Source organism: Mugil cephalus, chromosome 1 (genome assembly GCF_022458985.1).
Source record: "Mugil cephalus isolate CIBA_MC_2020 chromosome 1, CIBA_Mcephalus_1.1, whole genome shotgun sequence".
NCBI classification, from domain to species: Eukaryota; Metazoa; Chordata; class Actinopteri; order Mugiliformes; family Mugilidae; genus Mugil; species Mugil cephalus.
This window is the reverse complement of record NC_061770.1, coordinates 11,322,554-11,340,587: the sequence shown is the minus strand read 5'-3', so window position 1 is coordinate 11,340,587 and position 18,034 is coordinate 11,322,554. Positions and strand designations below refer to the sequence as shown.

At 41.4% G+C, this 18,034-nt stretch overlaps 1 protein-coding gene across 2 annotated transcripts; it reads right to left on the bottom strand.

Moving 5' to 3' along the window:
* Positions 1-5,220: 5,220 nt before the first annotated feature.
* Positions 5,221-16,967, bottom strand: LOC125020034 (transcription initiation factor TFIID subunit 4-like). Of its 2 annotated transcripts, none has more exons than XM_047605241.1 (16): positions 16,703-16,967; positions 15,739-16,536; positions 14,103-14,257; positions 13,422-13,544; positions 12,344-12,487; positions 12,094-12,216; positions 11,916-12,005; positions 9,995-10,225; positions 9,727-9,859; positions 9,294-9,402; positions 8,720-8,889; positions 8,489-8,619; positions 8,270-8,395; positions 7,964-8,020; positions 7,761-7,880; positions 5,221-7,651 (listed from the first exon to the last, which is right to left on the bottom strand). In XM_047605241.1, the coding sequence occupies exons 1-16, from the start codon at positions 16,965-16,967 to the stop codon at positions 7,484-7,486; spliced, it is 2,943 nt and encodes a 980-aa protein (XP_047461197.1). In that variant the 3' UTR covers positions 5,221-7,483. The 2 variants fall into 2 exon arrangements, with proteins under 2 accessions (XP_047461197.1, XP_047461206.1); XM_047605250.1 differs by having other exon boundaries at positions 13,422-13,541.
* Between the last annotated feature and the right edge of the window lie 1,067 nt (positions 16,968-18,034).

The following is an 18,034-nucleotide window of genomic DNA, read 5'->3' as shown; positions in this document are numbered from 1 at the left end:
TTGCTATCGACAAAGTAGGTGACTGCTTAGCATCCCCAAGCCACCAGGGAGCCCCAAAGCTGCTCATGTTCTGCCTCATCCAAGGAGAATTAAAATGCACGGTCTTTATCTGTAACGTGTGTTTATTACATCCCTTATATCCTTAAAAATACAAGTATTGTATAAATAAAATAAACTGCAGTGATAAGTGTTTTGTGGCATTATTAAGTCATACTTGCTGCATTGTCACACAGCGAGTGACGTAGCGGGCTGCCGACAGGTATGATGGGAATGATTGACAGCTACGCATCAGTCCCGTTAGCGAGAAGACAGCAATGGCATTAAAAAAAAGTTATCCCAGCGGCGCGGAAAAACGGAAGAAAAAGAAAACTGAGGAAGAAAAATGGTCAAAGGATAAAGGTAAAGCATTTGTCTTTTTTTTTTTTTTTTTTTTTAGCAACTTTGTTTATTTACCCTGCCAGCCAGCTAGCTAGCACTGGATAAATGTTAGCCAGCTGGCTAGGATTTGTTCATCATAAACTCAGCTTTAGGTTTGCCTCATGAAAGCTGGCTAATATGTTGTTGTAGTCTGGTCTGTCATTGTTCAGTGGAAGATGTCTCTCAGATATTTGTCACGTATTTTAGCGTCACTTAAGAATAATTCACTAAGTTTAGTGTATATTTAGCCTCTAATTAGAAGTGTGCCACAGTTTTATAATTGACTTGTAGAAATTCAATGCCTTTTGGATTACCATGACCTCGATGACTAAGGACCTTCACAGACATAATTTAAATAAATATTTTAAGTTAAATATTAGGCATCGTGTTTATTATTATTATTTTAATTTATTTAACTATTCCAATGTGTAAATTAATGCAGACAACCTAGTAATTGGATACAAGTTTTAAAGGGACACAGTACATCACAATGTTTAATATAAAAACAGATTAATTTTAATTTTCTGTATTACTGCAACATCACTTCTAATTATAAAATAGGAATATGTGCCCATGATCTATTTTACTTGCCAGAGTGATCTTCTGAACGTCATGATGAGGAAGCCCCTGGACCATTACATCTCCTTCTGACCAGGAAGCAGCAAGGCCGTCTTCACCTTCACATTTACATGGCTAGCTGTCCATTTTTGGTAAGCCACTAGATCCAGCTGTCTGGCCATCAGTTCCCTCTGATTCATTCAGGACTGATGTAGTAGGCAGAGGGCCATTTCAGATTAGTTCAGACTTCACATTCGCCAAAAAAGGAAGTTGGCAGAAGCTTTCACCATCATTATTTTCACAGCAAATTAGTGAATTGGGAAAGGATGAAGCAGACCTGGCTAAACTGCTGAATGAAACAACAACAACAATGCCCTTTAAGGAACAAAAAATAATGACCGAGGGACTGACAGACTGGAAAAACATAGTTCCACTTTTGAAAAGTCACGAAAGCAGTCCAGAGCACGCCATGGCAACCTGGAAAGATTTGGAGCTGTGTTTACAAACTGGAAAGACAATAGACCAAGCTGAAAGGACACGATTGGAGGCTGAAAAGAGGCGCTGGAGAGCTGTCCTGACTCGCTAAACTCCATCATACAATACCTAGCTGAGGGAAATTTTGCATTGAGAGGTTCGTCGAACATGTTACACCAGCAGAATAATGGAAATTTCTTAAAAGAGGTGGAGCTTCTTGCTAAATTTGATCTCGAGAATGGCCAGTTCAGTCATTCCAGCTAGACGTGTCCTTCACATAATACATCAGATCCAAAGGCAGGGCCTGAGAGTGGTATTAGTGAGTCTTGATGCTGAAAAGGCTTTTGACTGTGTCAATTGGAAATTTCTGTATTAGGTTTTGGCGAAACTAAGGATTCAAGAGCACTTAATACAATGTATCCAAGGTCTGTGCCAAAAGCCTATACCGAACTGATAGTTTTGTCTTACAGCAAGGAACTCGTCAAGGATGTTGTCTTAGCCCTACCTTGTTTACTATATTTATTGGACCAATGTCACAAATGATCAGACGAAGTAACAGCTTAAAAGAAATTCATATAGGAAGTTAGGAGCGTCTCATAGGGCAATGCAGATGATGTTATTGTGACTCTCCAAGACCCAGACAGGACCTTTCCTGATCTGATGTCGATATTAGAAGACTATACTAAATACTCAGGCAGTAAATTAAACATAGCAAAAACACAAATTCTTATTTTGCCCCAGGTTGAGAAATTGGATAAAAATATAACATCAAATGGAATTCCAAGGCAGTTAAATATCTGGATGTGGTATTGGCAAAAGATCTCACTGCAACATTTGAAATAAATTCTAATAATAATAATATTTAGATGGATGTCAGGCGGTGGTCAGCCTTTAACATGGACTTTGAGACATGAATTGTGGTTATAAAAATGAATGTGTTACCAAGACTGTTACACCTTTTCCAATCCATCCCACAGATGATTCCAGAAACACAATTCAGACATTGGGACAAACTTATATGGAAGGTGGAGAGACACGGAGACCAAGATGGAAACTTTCCAGATTCAGTTAACGTTAGGGTTCATAGAAAATAAATTGTCTCAACAAACACTTTGACATGCTCTGGAACCCAGATTCAAACCAGGAATCAGTGACGCTGCTTTCAGATGATGGTGGGTTAGGTGCATTACAGCGCATGCACACTAACCCCCAGAGGGCTCCGTAAAAGTTTCAGAGTTACAAAAGGAATTCAGACTAGAAAACAAAGACCTCTTCTGATACCTGTAAATAAGAGACTACTATGGTAAAAGAATCAAACCAACATTGTCTGGAGAGGGCAACACAGTGCTAGATATTCTGACTGAAGCCTATAAAAAGAAGAATAGAAAAATAATCTCTAAAATCTATCAGGGTCTACAGAAACCGAATGGGAACAACGCAAGGTACATTAAAGCATAATGGGAGAATGAACTAAACATAGAAATTTCAGAGTAGGATTGGCGCTCCGTGTGGAGTGCACAACATTCATCTACGAGTTCAAAGAAGTGGAGAATATTTGGCTGGAAAAAATTGATTCATTTTTCATTACACCTCTTATAAAAAGTAAATTCTCTCAATCACAAGAACGTTGCTGGAGGCAGTGCAGAAACATAAACGCAGATCACTCCCATATTTTGGTTATACCCAAAAATTCTACTTTTTGGATTAGTGTGTGTATGACTCTGGGATACAAAATTCCTACCAACGTGATGATCCTTTATTTTTGTGTCTTAAACAACACAAAATACATAAAATACATAAAATACTATTGTTTGCTTGTAAAAAGAAGCCTTAATCAATGGATGGACAGAATGAAGGAAATGTGTCCAATGAAAGGGATGACCTTCTCTCTCAGAGGAGCGACGTTTTCCAGGAAATGGGAGAAATGGACTGCTTTTATCAAAACAATAGAGGATGCTACACTACACAATTATAGACACTGGTTATTTTATACATCAATATTATCAACAGAGGAGTCCCCATGTGTTTTTGTCTTCTTTTGTTCTTCTTCCTTGACAGCTCGTTGTGGCACACACGTTGGGAGAGCTGTATTAACAGCATAGAGGCTGTGCAGTACCAGGCCTCTAATATATGGGAAGCATTGTTGGAGGTCAGGGAAAAAAGTGACAGATGCTCTGACCAAGGTTGAAGCCCAAAGTTTGGCAGAAGAGGTTGGGTCATACCGATGTCTCATTTGCACAGTAGTATGGTATGACATTCTAAACCATGTCAACCATGTCAGCAAGCTCCTGCAGTCTGCCAATATGCGGCTTGATGTGGCAGTTGACCTCCTCGCTAAGGCAAAAACATCTCTGACTAATTACAGAGGAACTGGCTTTGCTTCAGCTCAGGCCTCTGCTAAAGACATGTGTGAGGAAATGAATGTGGAGGCTGTACTGCAAGTGAAAACACTTGCACACTTGCACAAACGGGCACTTTGCCTATGAGGTTCCAGAAGAGTCTATTGTAGATGCCATGAAGAGGATAGAAGCAACATTCTTTAATGTTGTCGTTGACACAGCCGTTGGATCCTTAAAGGATAGGTGTGAGTCACTGGGTGAAGTGACAACTAGATTTGGAGTGCTTCTCATTTCCCAAAAGCTTGATGATCAGGAATTGTGCAACCAATGTGAAAACCTCTGCAGGACATCAAGCACTGGAAATCTCAGCAGCGAGGAGCTTCTCAAAATTGAAGCTCATCAAGACCTACCTAAGGTCACCCATGGGACAGGATCGCCTCACTGGTCTTACAATAATCAGCATCAACCAGGAGATGGGCTGTCTTATGAGGACATCACTGATGACTTTGCAAGGGAAAAAGCCAGGAAGCAGACATTTTGAGGACAATACACTTACTGTTATTGTGAATAAACTGTTATTACTTTGATTTAGTATCAGGTTTTATGCTGTGAGTGTGACTGTGTGAGACTGTGGTGTTAAATAACCACTATTTTTTAGTGTTTTTTTGTTTTCATTGTTACAGCTTAAAATGAAGTACATTACATAACATGAAGTGTAATAGGTGGGGCATGTTTGTGGACCATTTAAGGGCTAGGATTCTCTTCATTGTAGTTTGACCAACTAGGGCCCCCCAAACAACATCTTGCTTAGGGCCCCCACAAAGCTAGAAACAGCCCTGTTTGTGATTAATTAGAGTGAAGACTGTGAGCCAGGTCTTCTCACCCAACATCAGTGTCTGACCTCACAAATGCGGTTCTCGAAGAATGGTCAACATTTTCCATAAACACACTCTGAAACCTCGTGGAAAGCCTTCCCAGAATAGTGAGGTGAGGGAATACTTTTGGCAGTATAGTGTATTTTGTGACATCATAGTGACCTTGACCACGGGAGTCTAAACGATTTAAACTTCTGTCCAAGTGAGGGTGTTGGCCAAATTTGAAAAGACTCAGTTCATTCACATGAATGGGACAGATGTGAGGACATAGTGACCTTTAACCACCAAAATCTAATCACTTCATGAGTTGAGTCCAAGTGAACTGTTATGCCAAAATGCAAAAAATCCACTGCTGTTGTGTGTTCAAAAAAAAAAAAAAAGATTTTGGGTGACCCTACCTTTATAACCACTGACATAATAGTCAACATACGAGGATCCTCTTGCTATTTTCTGCCCCGAGTTTCATTTATTGTAAAAGTGTTTGCTCAATAATACATCATTATCGGTGACTGCAGCAGGTCTACCACAGGAATAAAGACAATCAAGACAGAGATCATTTTTGACTTATTTTTTCTTTTAATAGAGATCATTCTCTCTCAATCCATTATAAAATAGCAATTAAAAACTTTTTTTTAAATCAGATATTTACATATAAACAAATAGCTGTGCAAAATTTACAAGATATTGGCAGAAAAAAGCGTCATGTTCATCTCATTTAACACATTTTTATATACGTGAAAAATAAGACCAATTTTTTAATTCAAAGTTCTCAAATGATAAATGTACAAATGGTACACTCAAATATATATATTTATATATATACACGGTAATAAAATCTGCCAATAAACATTCTTTCATAAAATGGCAAAAGGTATAAAGACCAGAATTTGTATGTGCATTAAAAATATAGAAAGTTATCAAGTGGGTATGTTTGTCAGATTGACTAGATTTAGAAAACGGATCCGTCAAAGTGCAGTCCTCGTTTTGCAGTTCATGCACCTTTTCAACCGACACGAGCTACCATTATTCATAAATATAAAAATATGGACGTACAACTTATTGAAAAATAATTCACTATGTATTTAAATGTCTTAAATCGGTAACAGTATAGGGATTCATTTCTCCAGATCCTTTCTTTTAAGCTACAGTGCAGAACTTTTACAAATGAATTAACTGTTACATCAAGCCCTTGTGTTGATGCAATACTGATTAAGCTAATCAGCTGCACGTAAATCTCTCTGCATTCTGCAGTACAAGAGGCTACAGAGTAGCCTAGAACAACTAGGAGTGTGGTGAAAAGTTATGAATGTAACCAAGGTTCTATGAATTCAGTCTCTCACGTTAAGGAAGCAATAAAAATCTACACAGCTTCCAAGAAACGTTTAAATGCCAACAACCAACACAGGTTGTTACCATTGGTGTTGTCCTCTAGGAGGCACATAATCAACAGTGTTTGTGTAATTACTCTCACTGTCAGTAGAGGGAGACAAAAGTTCTGCACTGTAGTTTTAAATTACCGCAAATTAAATGCACAAGAATACTTTACATCCCCCGCAACAACCATTTCATTTCGGTTCTTAAGCAAAGGCTTAAATGTGTTTGAGAAAGGACACAGCACAGTAAACATCACTATTACTTAGAAAACTGCATCTTGATGCAAATTTTGATGGCAGGTAGAGAAACGTCTGGTAAGCTCAGTTTGTCAGAAACATAATTCAAGAAAGCCAACCAGAGCCACATTTTTGATTCAGTAATGTAAACATTTCATTGTTCAAGAATATTCTTAATCTCCTCTGAGCTTGTGACAGAAAATGTGCGGACTTTTTTAAGTCAATATCTGCAACGATACAATTACTTTGTAAAGGGATGTTCACTGCGAGTCAGTTCTTTGAGTTTAATGGTCAGTTAATAAATGTGGTGATCGAAATGACTGACAGGAATGTAAAGCAGATGAAGCCCATGTAGTATGTGCTATAATGTGAATTAAAACATTGGCTTTCTTCTTTAACCATCGCGTTAGGAACTCTCTCCACGTAAAAACCTCATGATTGGTGACAGTTCCGATAGAACCTGAACATCGCGCACAACAAAGACACATAAATAATTATTTTTGTCTCCAATCAAGCAAAGACAAAGAAAAAAAAAGCAAATCAGTAAAGCACCCATTCTACAAATGCAAAGAAAGTTGTAATAGTGGATGAAATTACTCGATCAACACATTCTAATCCGTATGGCTTAAATCGTTAAGAAGGCAACTCAGCAGATGATAAGACTAGTCAAGATTAGTCTCTGTAAAACAATCCACAGGCATCGCTAAAATACCGTATAAATGCTTGATAAATTAAAAAATCTCTGTTACGCACTTAAATAAACAGAGTGCTTACCAAACACTTAGAGGAGATTTGCTGCTACAACACAGATGTCACTGCAGTGACACTAATGAGGATGTCTAATCTGAAATGCTCAGTTGAGTTAAAGATGTTGTTGTTTTTATTCCTCCAGTGCAGCATGAGGCAGTGCATGAGTGATGTGTGGTTGGGTGCAACCGGTCTCTGAGGAGCAAACCGAGCTGAGAGGCACACTGAAATCAGTGCTGAGTTCCAATATTTGCTCCATCTCTGGAGAGAATACAAAAGGCCTGTGCTTGAAGAGGCTTTTAAAAGCTGACGTCTCTTCTGTTCCAGATTCTTCTCTTCCCACAGACAGATGTCTCTTAATTCGTCAGTGGGCGGTCTAAGAAAGTACCAGGAGGAAGAGTCTGAGGCGGCCAGCTCTGCTTCCTTAATGCCACTGGTGAGACTAGTCATTTCAATGCAGGTGCTATTTGAGGAAGCCTTTATAAAGCAGTTGTGAGTGACTGGTCCCTCGTTCATTCTCCAGACAGAAGAGCAGGTCCCTGAGGTTGACTCTGGTGATGCGCTGGCGTGTGAACTGTCTGGAGCCTGACCCACTGGAGCCTCCGGGCTGGGACGGGCCTGACCCCGAGCCCTGCAGGGTGAGAAAGCAAAGCAAACACAAATGACATTTAGTTTTCTTCATAAGCCCTTTGAAATAAACACACCTATCTTTGGCAAATGGTTCAATATATGGTCCTCACCTCTGCACTGGCGCCTCTGACAGGAGAGTCCATTTTCCGTTTTTTCCTTGGGCCAATTGCTGCCAGCGCCGTTAGGTTGGCTTCTCTCTGCCTGATCTGAGCCAGTTCCTGCTGTTGCATCTGTAGCACAAGCACAGGTTAATCGCAGAGACAAACTCATCGTGATTCACAGAGAGAGTCACTTATTTTTAGTGGATCCTTACCTCTTTGGCCTTCTGTTTCAGTCGAAGTTGCTCTGGGTCTTCCTGCCGCGACCGAGACTGCGGTACCATAGAGGACATTTTAATATTTCAAGGTGGATATGTTCAATTTATTAAATCGATTGATTTATTCATTCACCCACTCGTAGCTAGACAGCGTATCTGTTATCTAGTGATGGTTAGCAGCTGAGAAAATGTATATTAATGACACTGACCCAAGATCACTCGCTCGCCTTCTTCATGCAATTATGATAATGTGACAGATCCTTCCTGTCAATGATATGTGTGTCCTTGTTCAAATGCTGTTACCTTGGCAGCTTTCAAGAGGATCTCTCTCTCCTGCTCCTCCTTCCTTTGTTTCTCCATCTGATCCAGCTGCTCAAAGAATTTGAGCTGGGCTCGTACGTCGCCGCTCTGCTCGTACCGCTCGTCCTCCTGAAGGTGGTAGGAAGTGAGAAAGAAGGACGTATGGACATGAGTAAAATGAAAATGTCCCACTCACACTAAATTGCTGCAATCAATCATCACCTTGAACGTTCCGTTCTTCTGCTGTGCCACTTGTGACACCTTCTCCAACAGGTTTTGCAGCCGCTGCTGTGTAGCATGGGAAATGTAGTTGATGACGTCGGCGCCCAACTCGCTGACACCAAACTTCTTACCTGTCACAGCACAACGAGTGAGTGTGGATAATGGTTTGGAAGGTGTTCAGCCTGCAGAAAGAACATGCTGTGTATTTTCCTCTGATTCTACATCTCTCACCAATCTCCAGAGCTGTACGGGTGAGTGACGAGGTGGAGAGGAAGGTCTCGTCCTTACAAGAACGCGTCACCATGCCAACAAGCTCAGAACCGGTTGCTAAGATTCGGGCACTCTCCTCTGACAAGTTGACTCCTGCCATGGAGGCCACATCATTGATGTCATCATCATCCCTAGATAAAAAAAGAAGTGAGGAGACCGTTTTTCTCTTATTTACATTTATACAGTTTAACGTCAATCATGTGTTTCATTTGTGTATGTTCCAGGTCATATAATTCCTGAAATCAAGCTAATTTCTAACTTGATTTCTTACTAATGGTAGCATAAATAATACAATGAACAGAGAACTACGGCATTTCCATAAAGAAAACATTACACCATTAGAATAACTTTAAACATTTACATAATAATAAGCCCATATAATGTGTACAATACATATCAGTAATTATAGGATATATATTCATATAGAATAATGATCGTTTTCTTTTTTAAACTATGAGCATTATAATAGGTAACTGAAGGACAGTCTGCATTTTACTCCTGACATGCTGAATATATGGACAAATTTGTCTCAAACCTGAAAGTTCCCCCTCCTGCTTCCTTCAGCTTGTTCTTCTGAGCCACAGTGAGAGAGGCCTGACTGATAACTTGCACTCCTTTAACCACTGGAGTCAACGTCTGCTTGACTGCGGAGAATAAAAGTCACAAACGGGGACAGAGGTGAAGTCAGATTTTTACCCTCAACTCAGAAGGATAATAAGAAAATGTGTGGTGTCCTGCAATTATATGCAATAACCACAAGGTGGCAGCACTTCCATAGGTTAAACCATATTAATGGAGACTGTGCCAAATTGCCATGCTCAGACTCAGAGGGACCACCTGTATTTTGTTTATGTGAGTCACCCATACCCCGTTGGGTATTTTTGATTTCGACCCAAGACACACAAGTAAATGTATATTTAGTTTAGTGACTGAAAACTATGGAAGAAGTGTACTTGCTGAGCACACACCTGTTTGTAGCTGTTTGACCACTGGTGGCTGGCTCACAATGATGCGGCTATGGGGTTGTCCTCTGAGCGTTACCACGGACGACTGAGCCAACGTCACCTGCGGCCTCACCATTGTCCCCGGTTGGGACACTATCTGTACACATTCAGAGACAAAGAATGAGAAACAGAACAGATGCAAAAGCTCGTAAATACACAACTACCACTCCTGCCAGGTCAGGTTCTGCATTCAGATACGGTATTTCATTCCCAGCAGCAGCAGCTTAATTACCAGTCCAGGTTTGCTGTGAGGCGTCTGGGGGAGGCTGATCACTGTGGTTTTGGTCGCAGCAGTGTTGGTGGCCGTAGTGATGGGGGAGGACAGAGGAGGTCGCAGGACCACAGCGGTGAGGGCCGTGGGGGCCGCCGCCGCCGCCGTCTGAGCACTCGACTGAGGCAGCAGGCTCTGCTGGATGAAGGCCTCGGAATCTGGAGTCATCTGGCGCAGTGCTGGGAGACTTCTCTACGTGCACATAGAGAGGACACAGACAGAGTGAGAATATGTCCCGTTTGATGTAGTCAATGGCTCATCACTCACAGGATAGATGGTTGTAGTGCAGTATGACACTTAGGGATAAATCCTGCTTCTTATTTTTGCTTCTTTTTCTATTTGTTTTGACATTTATAAAACAATCAAACTGCATGCGCTGCTAAACCATGAAATAGGGCCTAGAATACGTTTTTAAGAGTTGTTTCTATAAAGGTTTCACAGAGTTGATTATGTGGTTATTAACAAGTAGACAGAGAAGCCAGTTCTTAAACAGTTTGACAGCATGTATAAGCAAACTACTTTCTCTCATCTAAAATCCATCTCCAAAGTTTATATAAACACTAATAAGTGACATACATTTAAATTTAAACTGTGTAAACTGGAAACCATGAAATATCAAGTATTTATTTGTTCCTTTTTGTGATATGAACTACAAATGCACAAATATCATATGTTTTTGTGCTCAATAAGCTAAATAAGGACATATTGCTTGTAAGTGAGACCCAGACCAGCAGCTGAGTCTAAACAGGGCTTGTGATGACATGGGCACCAAGAGTGGGCATGTGCTGAATATGTAAAATGGAGAATGAGTGCGTTGTCTGGCTGTCTATAGAAACTCTGGTTTTAATTAACTAAGTTTCAGCAGGAGCTTGGATTTAAATGTAAAGTGAATGTAGAAGTCTTGATTTTAGACATTAAGAGCATTTCATACTTACTACAGTAAATTACTGTCACGGGTTAATTCTCTGGTTTTATAACTATTTAAACAAGACCTGGTCTGCAACTTTTCAAACAGGACTCTAATTATTTTGTAAAGAAAATGTAACAATGTGCATGGGCTGATCACTGATCAGGCATAAAATTATGTGCACCTTTCCAAATATTGTGTATGTCTCCTTTGTGCCTCCAAAACAGTTGTGACTCATCAGAGAATGGACATGGGCCTTCTGAGTGTGTCCTGTGGTGTCTGGTAACAGGATGTTGTTAGTGGGGTTTTTTGGGTCTTTTGTCTTGAGAGGAGTGTTACATGTCTAAGTAACATTCACATGAATGCCAGGTCCAGTGGTCATAATGTTATGCCTGATCGGTGTATGTTGACATTAAATGAAGTAGACTGTATGGTTTAGAGGGCTATAAGTCTTTCATGTCAGCAATGTGATTACAGTAAACCTGTACTGATTTGTAGGTGTAGTGTAGAATATCTACAGCTTTTGAACTCATCCTGATGAAAGCTTCAAACCCTCCACTCAGCTGCACCAGCTGGTGAGTGGAGGGGTGTAATCCATGTCATGGAGTGGGTTTGAGTGTTCAAGTGTGTTTGACAGTAACCAGGAAAGTGTTTGCAAAAGTGTTGCAGAACATCAGGATGTCACGGTGAAGTTGATCTTAACATTCTGGATATAAAATGTCATCATCACTTGAACTCCAGGGAGTGATATACGGTTCTAAAAAAGTAATGTAATTCTGCCAATATCAAGACATAAAAATCATTTAATATTGAATATGGGAATATAAATAAACAATATTCTGCTCCCTGGTGATTCATTGCGCTCTCAATCCAATCTAATCATTTGATCAGCTGATCCTGACCTGGACAACCCTAAATAGCCACTGATAGTTGGCTTACAACTACGTATATATGCAGGTGTATTATTGCTCTCACCTTAAGGAAAGGTACAAGGTACGGCTGTGGTGAAGAATTGAGCTCCTGGTACAACCTGCTGGTGAAATCTTCAGGCTCTATCTTTGCTTCCTGTTAAAATCGACAAAGAGGATGGATCAAAACAGAGATGAAAACGGAGCGATCCGGTGATAACGCAGATGGAAAGAGGAAGACGTACCAGTAGGTTCTTGACCAGCTCCTTGACATTAGCTGTGGTCTCAGAGGACTGTTTTCCACCAGATGCCAGCTTGATCAGTGTGGACAGAAAGTTTCTGCACTTCTTTACATTCTCCAGTGTTTCCTGTAAGCAAACATTTACTCTGGGTTATTGCATAGAAATGGCACAAAAACACTTGAAAATTAAGAATTTGTGTATTGAATCATGTCAGTTCTGAGAGACTAATTGCATGCAGGATCTTCTCTCTTACAGCGGAGACAGGTGTCGGAGGGACAGGGGTCCCAGTCCCCACTCTCTGTGCTACGGCTGTGGCTGCGGATCCAGGCTGCACCGTGGTCGCCGTCCCTAGCGGCTGTCCTGTGGTGGTGGCAGTTCCTCCCAGCATGATCGTGTTCTGTATGAGTCAGTGAACACGCAGTCATGAGATTGGACACATGAAAAAGACAAGGTCAGAATAACAGCTGGAGCAAGTCTTGTTTCGGGGTACAGTTACTGTATGCTGTCAGAGATGGCTGTACAGTATGTGTGCAGTGCTGTGCTGCTTGTCCAAGATAACAAATCAGTACAAACTCGTCTTAAAAACGATTTATGTACATTTTTATCTTTCTAGGAATCTCCTGCAGAGCGGTTTCCAGTAATGGGACAATATGTGGACGACGCTTGAGGACTGGAAATATGATGAAGATTAATTCATTTGAACGTCAAACTTCCCTCAAAGACACAGACTCTATTCAAACATTTTGAGACTAATCTTGTTAAGTTGTTCTGAATAACCCGTTTTTTGTTTTAGTGACAACCGTTAACAATCATAACTGGAGCAAATGTCCTTTGAGCAGCACCAGACCAGGGTGAAACAAAATTTGTCCGCTGACTTCGTGAGGTAAGCAGATACTGAGAAATTTAAAATAATAATAATAAAAAAAAGGGTGGATTTTAGGTCAATGCAAACGTCTTCACTGGGTTTTACTGAGGTCATGGTCAGGTCTGCACTTTATATCTAGATTGATGTTTACATGAGAGGTCTGGTGGGGACACTTATGATGCCATTGACCTCTTGAGTCACAGTTGGTGAGTGTGCATCATGTGTCGCACGGTTATTGACATAAAAACATTTATTTTCGTAACTAAATATAAGTCAAATTATATATGGAGGAAATGTGTTGTTTCAAACTGGTCGTACCATAGTTAAAGATAGTTCGTTGACAGCAAAAGACACAGTAGATGATGCAATTAAACTGAGTCATTCACCTGACCACAGTTACCAGCCTTTGTGGTGGTGATGCTTGATAAATTTAAACCCCAGGTTTACTGTGATGTATGATAGTTACCTGCAGCACAGGAGGCCTCTGCAGTGTGGTGGTGGTTGTCACAGTGGTCTGACCAGTTGAACTTTGTTTAATTATGGTGGTGGGTGTAACCGGACGAGCCAGCACCGAGGCACCGGGGGCCTGCTGAAAACCAGGGGACATGACAGGAGATGTAACACTATATAAATGATGCAACAGGTGAAAATGGAAAACAGTTATATAGTTTCCATGCGTATATATGCTGATTTTAACCCTTGTTGGAAGGTGGAGGAAAGAATATTATCTTGGAAAACTCACTCCACACCAACTAAATGCAGGGTGCAAGGTGTTTCTAGCACTTTTTCTATCCCAGTACCCTGATGCCTAAACACAGGGTGCTGGGATGCTTATAACGAGCACTGAACCAATGTGAATTCTTTTTTTTTTAATTTTCAATTTAAAATCTACATGCTTAAGAGTCGATGTTTGTGTGCGTTTTAATTCTTAAAGCAGGCTAGCAAAGTTGTTTTGTTAAAACAATGTAACAACAAGGACAAATGAACAGTATCCCGAGTGCACTGATCACACTGGCCTGTTACCTGAGCAACTAAATGAGGTTGTAAATTAGGTAGTACTGTTTACCATCTGTTGCATCACTACTTAATACTCATGAGTCACATTTTCTGTGTGCAGGTATGTCCGTGTGTCCAGCAGTCAGTGTACCTGTAGAGTTGTGATCTGGACAGGTGGAGTGCTGGCAGGGGCTGCAGGTCGGGGCGTCATGGCGCTTTGTGACTGCGACTGAGCCTGCATCTGAGCCAAAGCCTGCTGGTGAATCATCAAGAGCTGCCCACTCTCACTGCGAACCAAGACCATGCCTGCATGTGGCAAGTGTACAGGGTGTTAACATGTCAAAGGTTACTGCTTTTCTGTCCCGGTCAGTCTCCCACTAACATCCAGTATCTATGCATATGTGGAGTTTCTCACATGAGAGTTACTCACATCAATCACCAGTGAGTAATGTAAGATTTGCAGCCAATCGGTAAACGGACAGATCAAAATGAGCCACAAACACAGTGCTATAAATCAAAAACATTTCAAGCTACATCGCATCATGTAATTACATATTGTAGCATCTAATACGACGCTGCTCAGAGAATAGGTTCTTTCTTGCCAGCTGTACTTCAATGTGGGACAATGTGTTACTATGCACCCATTCACAACCAAACAGGTGTCTGCTGTGTAGGCGGATGACTCTTGTTCATAGTAAGACACTGGCTTACAACACAGCAGTTAGAGAGAAGCCACGGAGGACAACCAAGCATCGAACACAACATTGTGAAAATGAAAGCATTTTAGTTTAAAAGGTCCTGCACTGAATCTTCATGAAAGTTATAGTATTCAGAATTTGTTTTAAAGAACTGAGAGCAGTTATGTTTTTTTATTTTTCAGTTATGTTTTTATTTTTGAGGGTGCTGTTTGCATTATTATCAAATTGTGTTGTACCGACACATGTTTCTATTATTTGCATTTATTCAGCGGGATAGACCAAAACAGAAACACTGTTTAATTCAACACAGTTTAACAGCACCACAAACCACATCCTCCAAAATGATCATATGGTTGAACTACAACCTTTGTTAAATTATTTCAGCATAAGCTAAACTTTATAACAGTCATGTAGGGGAGTTTAGTGCAGGACTGTTGTATCACGACACTTTAGGCATTCACTGGTGTACCTATGTGTCAAGTGAGTACATGCTTGTGATTGTTGTAGCTAAAATGTTGATATTTTACGTTTGTTGAGGTTTAAAATTGTATGATCATTCACACTGAATGCACCAGCTCCACACAAGGGACCAATAATTTCACTAATATAAACCTCTTACATACTCCTGATGGTAAAATCAATGGCTGAAAAAGTTTTAAATGAGCTAAATAGTGCGTGTCTTTAGTCTTTGCAAACACTTACAGGAGATAAACAGTGAATAGCTGCTGATATGAGAACAGTTAGCTATTGTCTCAGACAAGACAAAGTCATGAGAATCAGAGCAACAGGATGATACTTTGATATAATGTGAAAGGAATCAGCTGGCTCGCTGCCCTCAAGGCTTTTCATCTTTTCTGCAGTGAAAACTTTGTCTGCCTATAACCAATTGTTTGTGGCCTCAAAAGAAAAACAATTCTGCTTCACAAACTACTTTACTGCTGACAAGTGCAACTTCGAGGAGTCTAAACAGAAGTGAATTTCTACTTGATAGCAACAAGTTTCTGATAAATTACTGCAGCTTATGGCGACACGTGGTGTTGCAGAAAACTTCCACATGCTCTTAAACTGTTAAATTAACGACCACATTACCTGCAGGGATCTGGATGTTTTGGATATTTGGGGCGTTTTGTTGAGGCTGAGGGAGTCGAGGTGCCAACATCTGCGGAGCAATAGCTCGTATTCCTCCGGGAGCTGTGGCGGCGATCGTTGACGGCACTGAAGTCCTCAGACCCTGCAGGACAGTCGGACTCCTGATGGTCGCCGTGGTCCCCGTCAAGACACTTGAAGTCACGACGTGAGCGCCAGTCTGCATGATAGTTTTTGTGGAGTCGATCTTGTTGACAACAGAACCAGTCGTGCTGGTAACACTGGCGGCTGGCGACGTGAAAACGGCGGCTGGGCTGCCTGCGCTTTGCGAAGTGACAGTTGGGGTTTGCATAGGTGGCCTCACAAGCGTGACCGTGGGTACAGTTTTAAAAGAGGGCTGGGACGAAATCACAGACGGAGTCGCGGCATTTTGCGCGCTCAAAGTAGTTCGAATAATAGCACTTGGCGCCGCAGACAAAACCGCTTTGGTCACAGACGCGGGTCCGTTGTTGACGACGGTGACAGCGGGGTGTGAGTTGTTGTTGTCAGCTGATCCACCTCCGGGTACATGACAGTTCATCACCACGGAACTTCCATTCAAAGTTTGAACTGCGGTTTTCCCAGCACCGGACGTAGCATCCGTCACTACCGTAACAACTCCACTAGCTGTCCCCGGCTTGGACTGACTCTGAGCGGCTGTCATACTCGGTCCCCCGGCCGCCGACGTGATCCCGGCTGCCCCATCCATGCTTGGACCGTGGGACCCCGTACTGTTACTGACACCTCCTTGAACTCCTGTCCCTACAGTAGCGGAAACACATCAAAACAAGTGGGGTGTCGAACAACTCTCCGTTTCGCATCAGTTTTGGGGAAACACACAAGTGAAGTCAAGTTAAGCTAAAAACCAGTTCAATAACGTGACCAAAATTAGCTAATGTTAGCTAACCGGAGTGCGCAGCTATCTTACCTGCTTTAGCAAGCTCTTGTTGTGAAAGTCCCATTTTGCTACCCTGAACATTGGAATTACTGCCTATAGCTGAGCTGCCGACGTGATTTGCTGCAGACTGGACCCTGGGCGTTGCGTTGGCGTGTTCTGTTCCTGTTAGCTCAGACTCCAGAGACCCGACTAGGTCACTAACTACTTTTTCGTCCACCTCTGTGTTGAAAACATCATCCAGCAAATCGGAGCCCGCCGCCATCTTTACCCAGCTACGTTCGATCGTGAGACGCATGCGCCGATTGGATGCACTTTCTGTGACGTGACCCCAGGAAGTGCCGTGATTGGTTCGTCCGAGAAAATAAAGGTTGGAACAAATGGTCGCGAGCTGCAGTCTTCCGTGCCAGAGCAGTCGGACGGCTCCACGGAGGGAGAACAACGCCAGTCAACGGCGTTATACCCGGTGGGACTGTATCACACCGCAGAGTCTCTGTGAACATTCCTTTACTGCCCAAAATGTGTTTACAGATTTGTCCACTAATAGCGAATCATTTTATATTTATCTGACTTCGTCGTAGACTCTGAGTGAATCAAAATGGCTGCGTTGATGCCGTTTTTTCCAGTAGACCCGCAGCAGTTGCCTCAGACGCAGAAGTAGTTAAGCTACTTTAAAGTGACCAGATTTTTTGAAATGAAATCCAGGGACATTAACAGCTCGGAGATCAAAACGGAAAAAAAGGAAATGTTATTACTAAAATGAAGAAATGGGAACAATTACGGTTTTATTTATTCTGACATATTTATTCATATTTAAACATGTTTAAACTGCTATGACTGTAAGCGCGACCGGCTACCGTAATAGCTGTAGTCTACGAGCAACATGCTCAGCTCATTAGCGCTTCCTATCCGGCTACCGTAATAATCGTTGTTGTCGTCTGCGCGCAACTTTTTTTTCTCGTTTATAAAACGCTAAAATCGGGGACAGCTTTAGTCGGGGAACGGCTCATCCAAAACGGGGATGTCCCCAGAAATCGGGGACCCTAAAGTACTTGGATTTCAACGTCTTGACAGTGGAAATCAACAATTAGACTACCACATAATAATAAATAAAATAATTATTTATTTATTGTATTGGTATTTGTGACAACTTCTACATTTAAGAAAAGGAGATCGATATATATTGTAACATATCTTAACAGAATTATACAAACTTCAGATAGCTTTCACTAATGATCACAGCTAGGTCAAGCTAATATTAAGCATTATGACGAAATGCTGATGAACTGAGGCCTGTGATCGGCAGCTGTCGCAAACAGGTGAGGTTAAAAGCTCAATCAGTGGGCGTGGTTTTAAGACACCTGT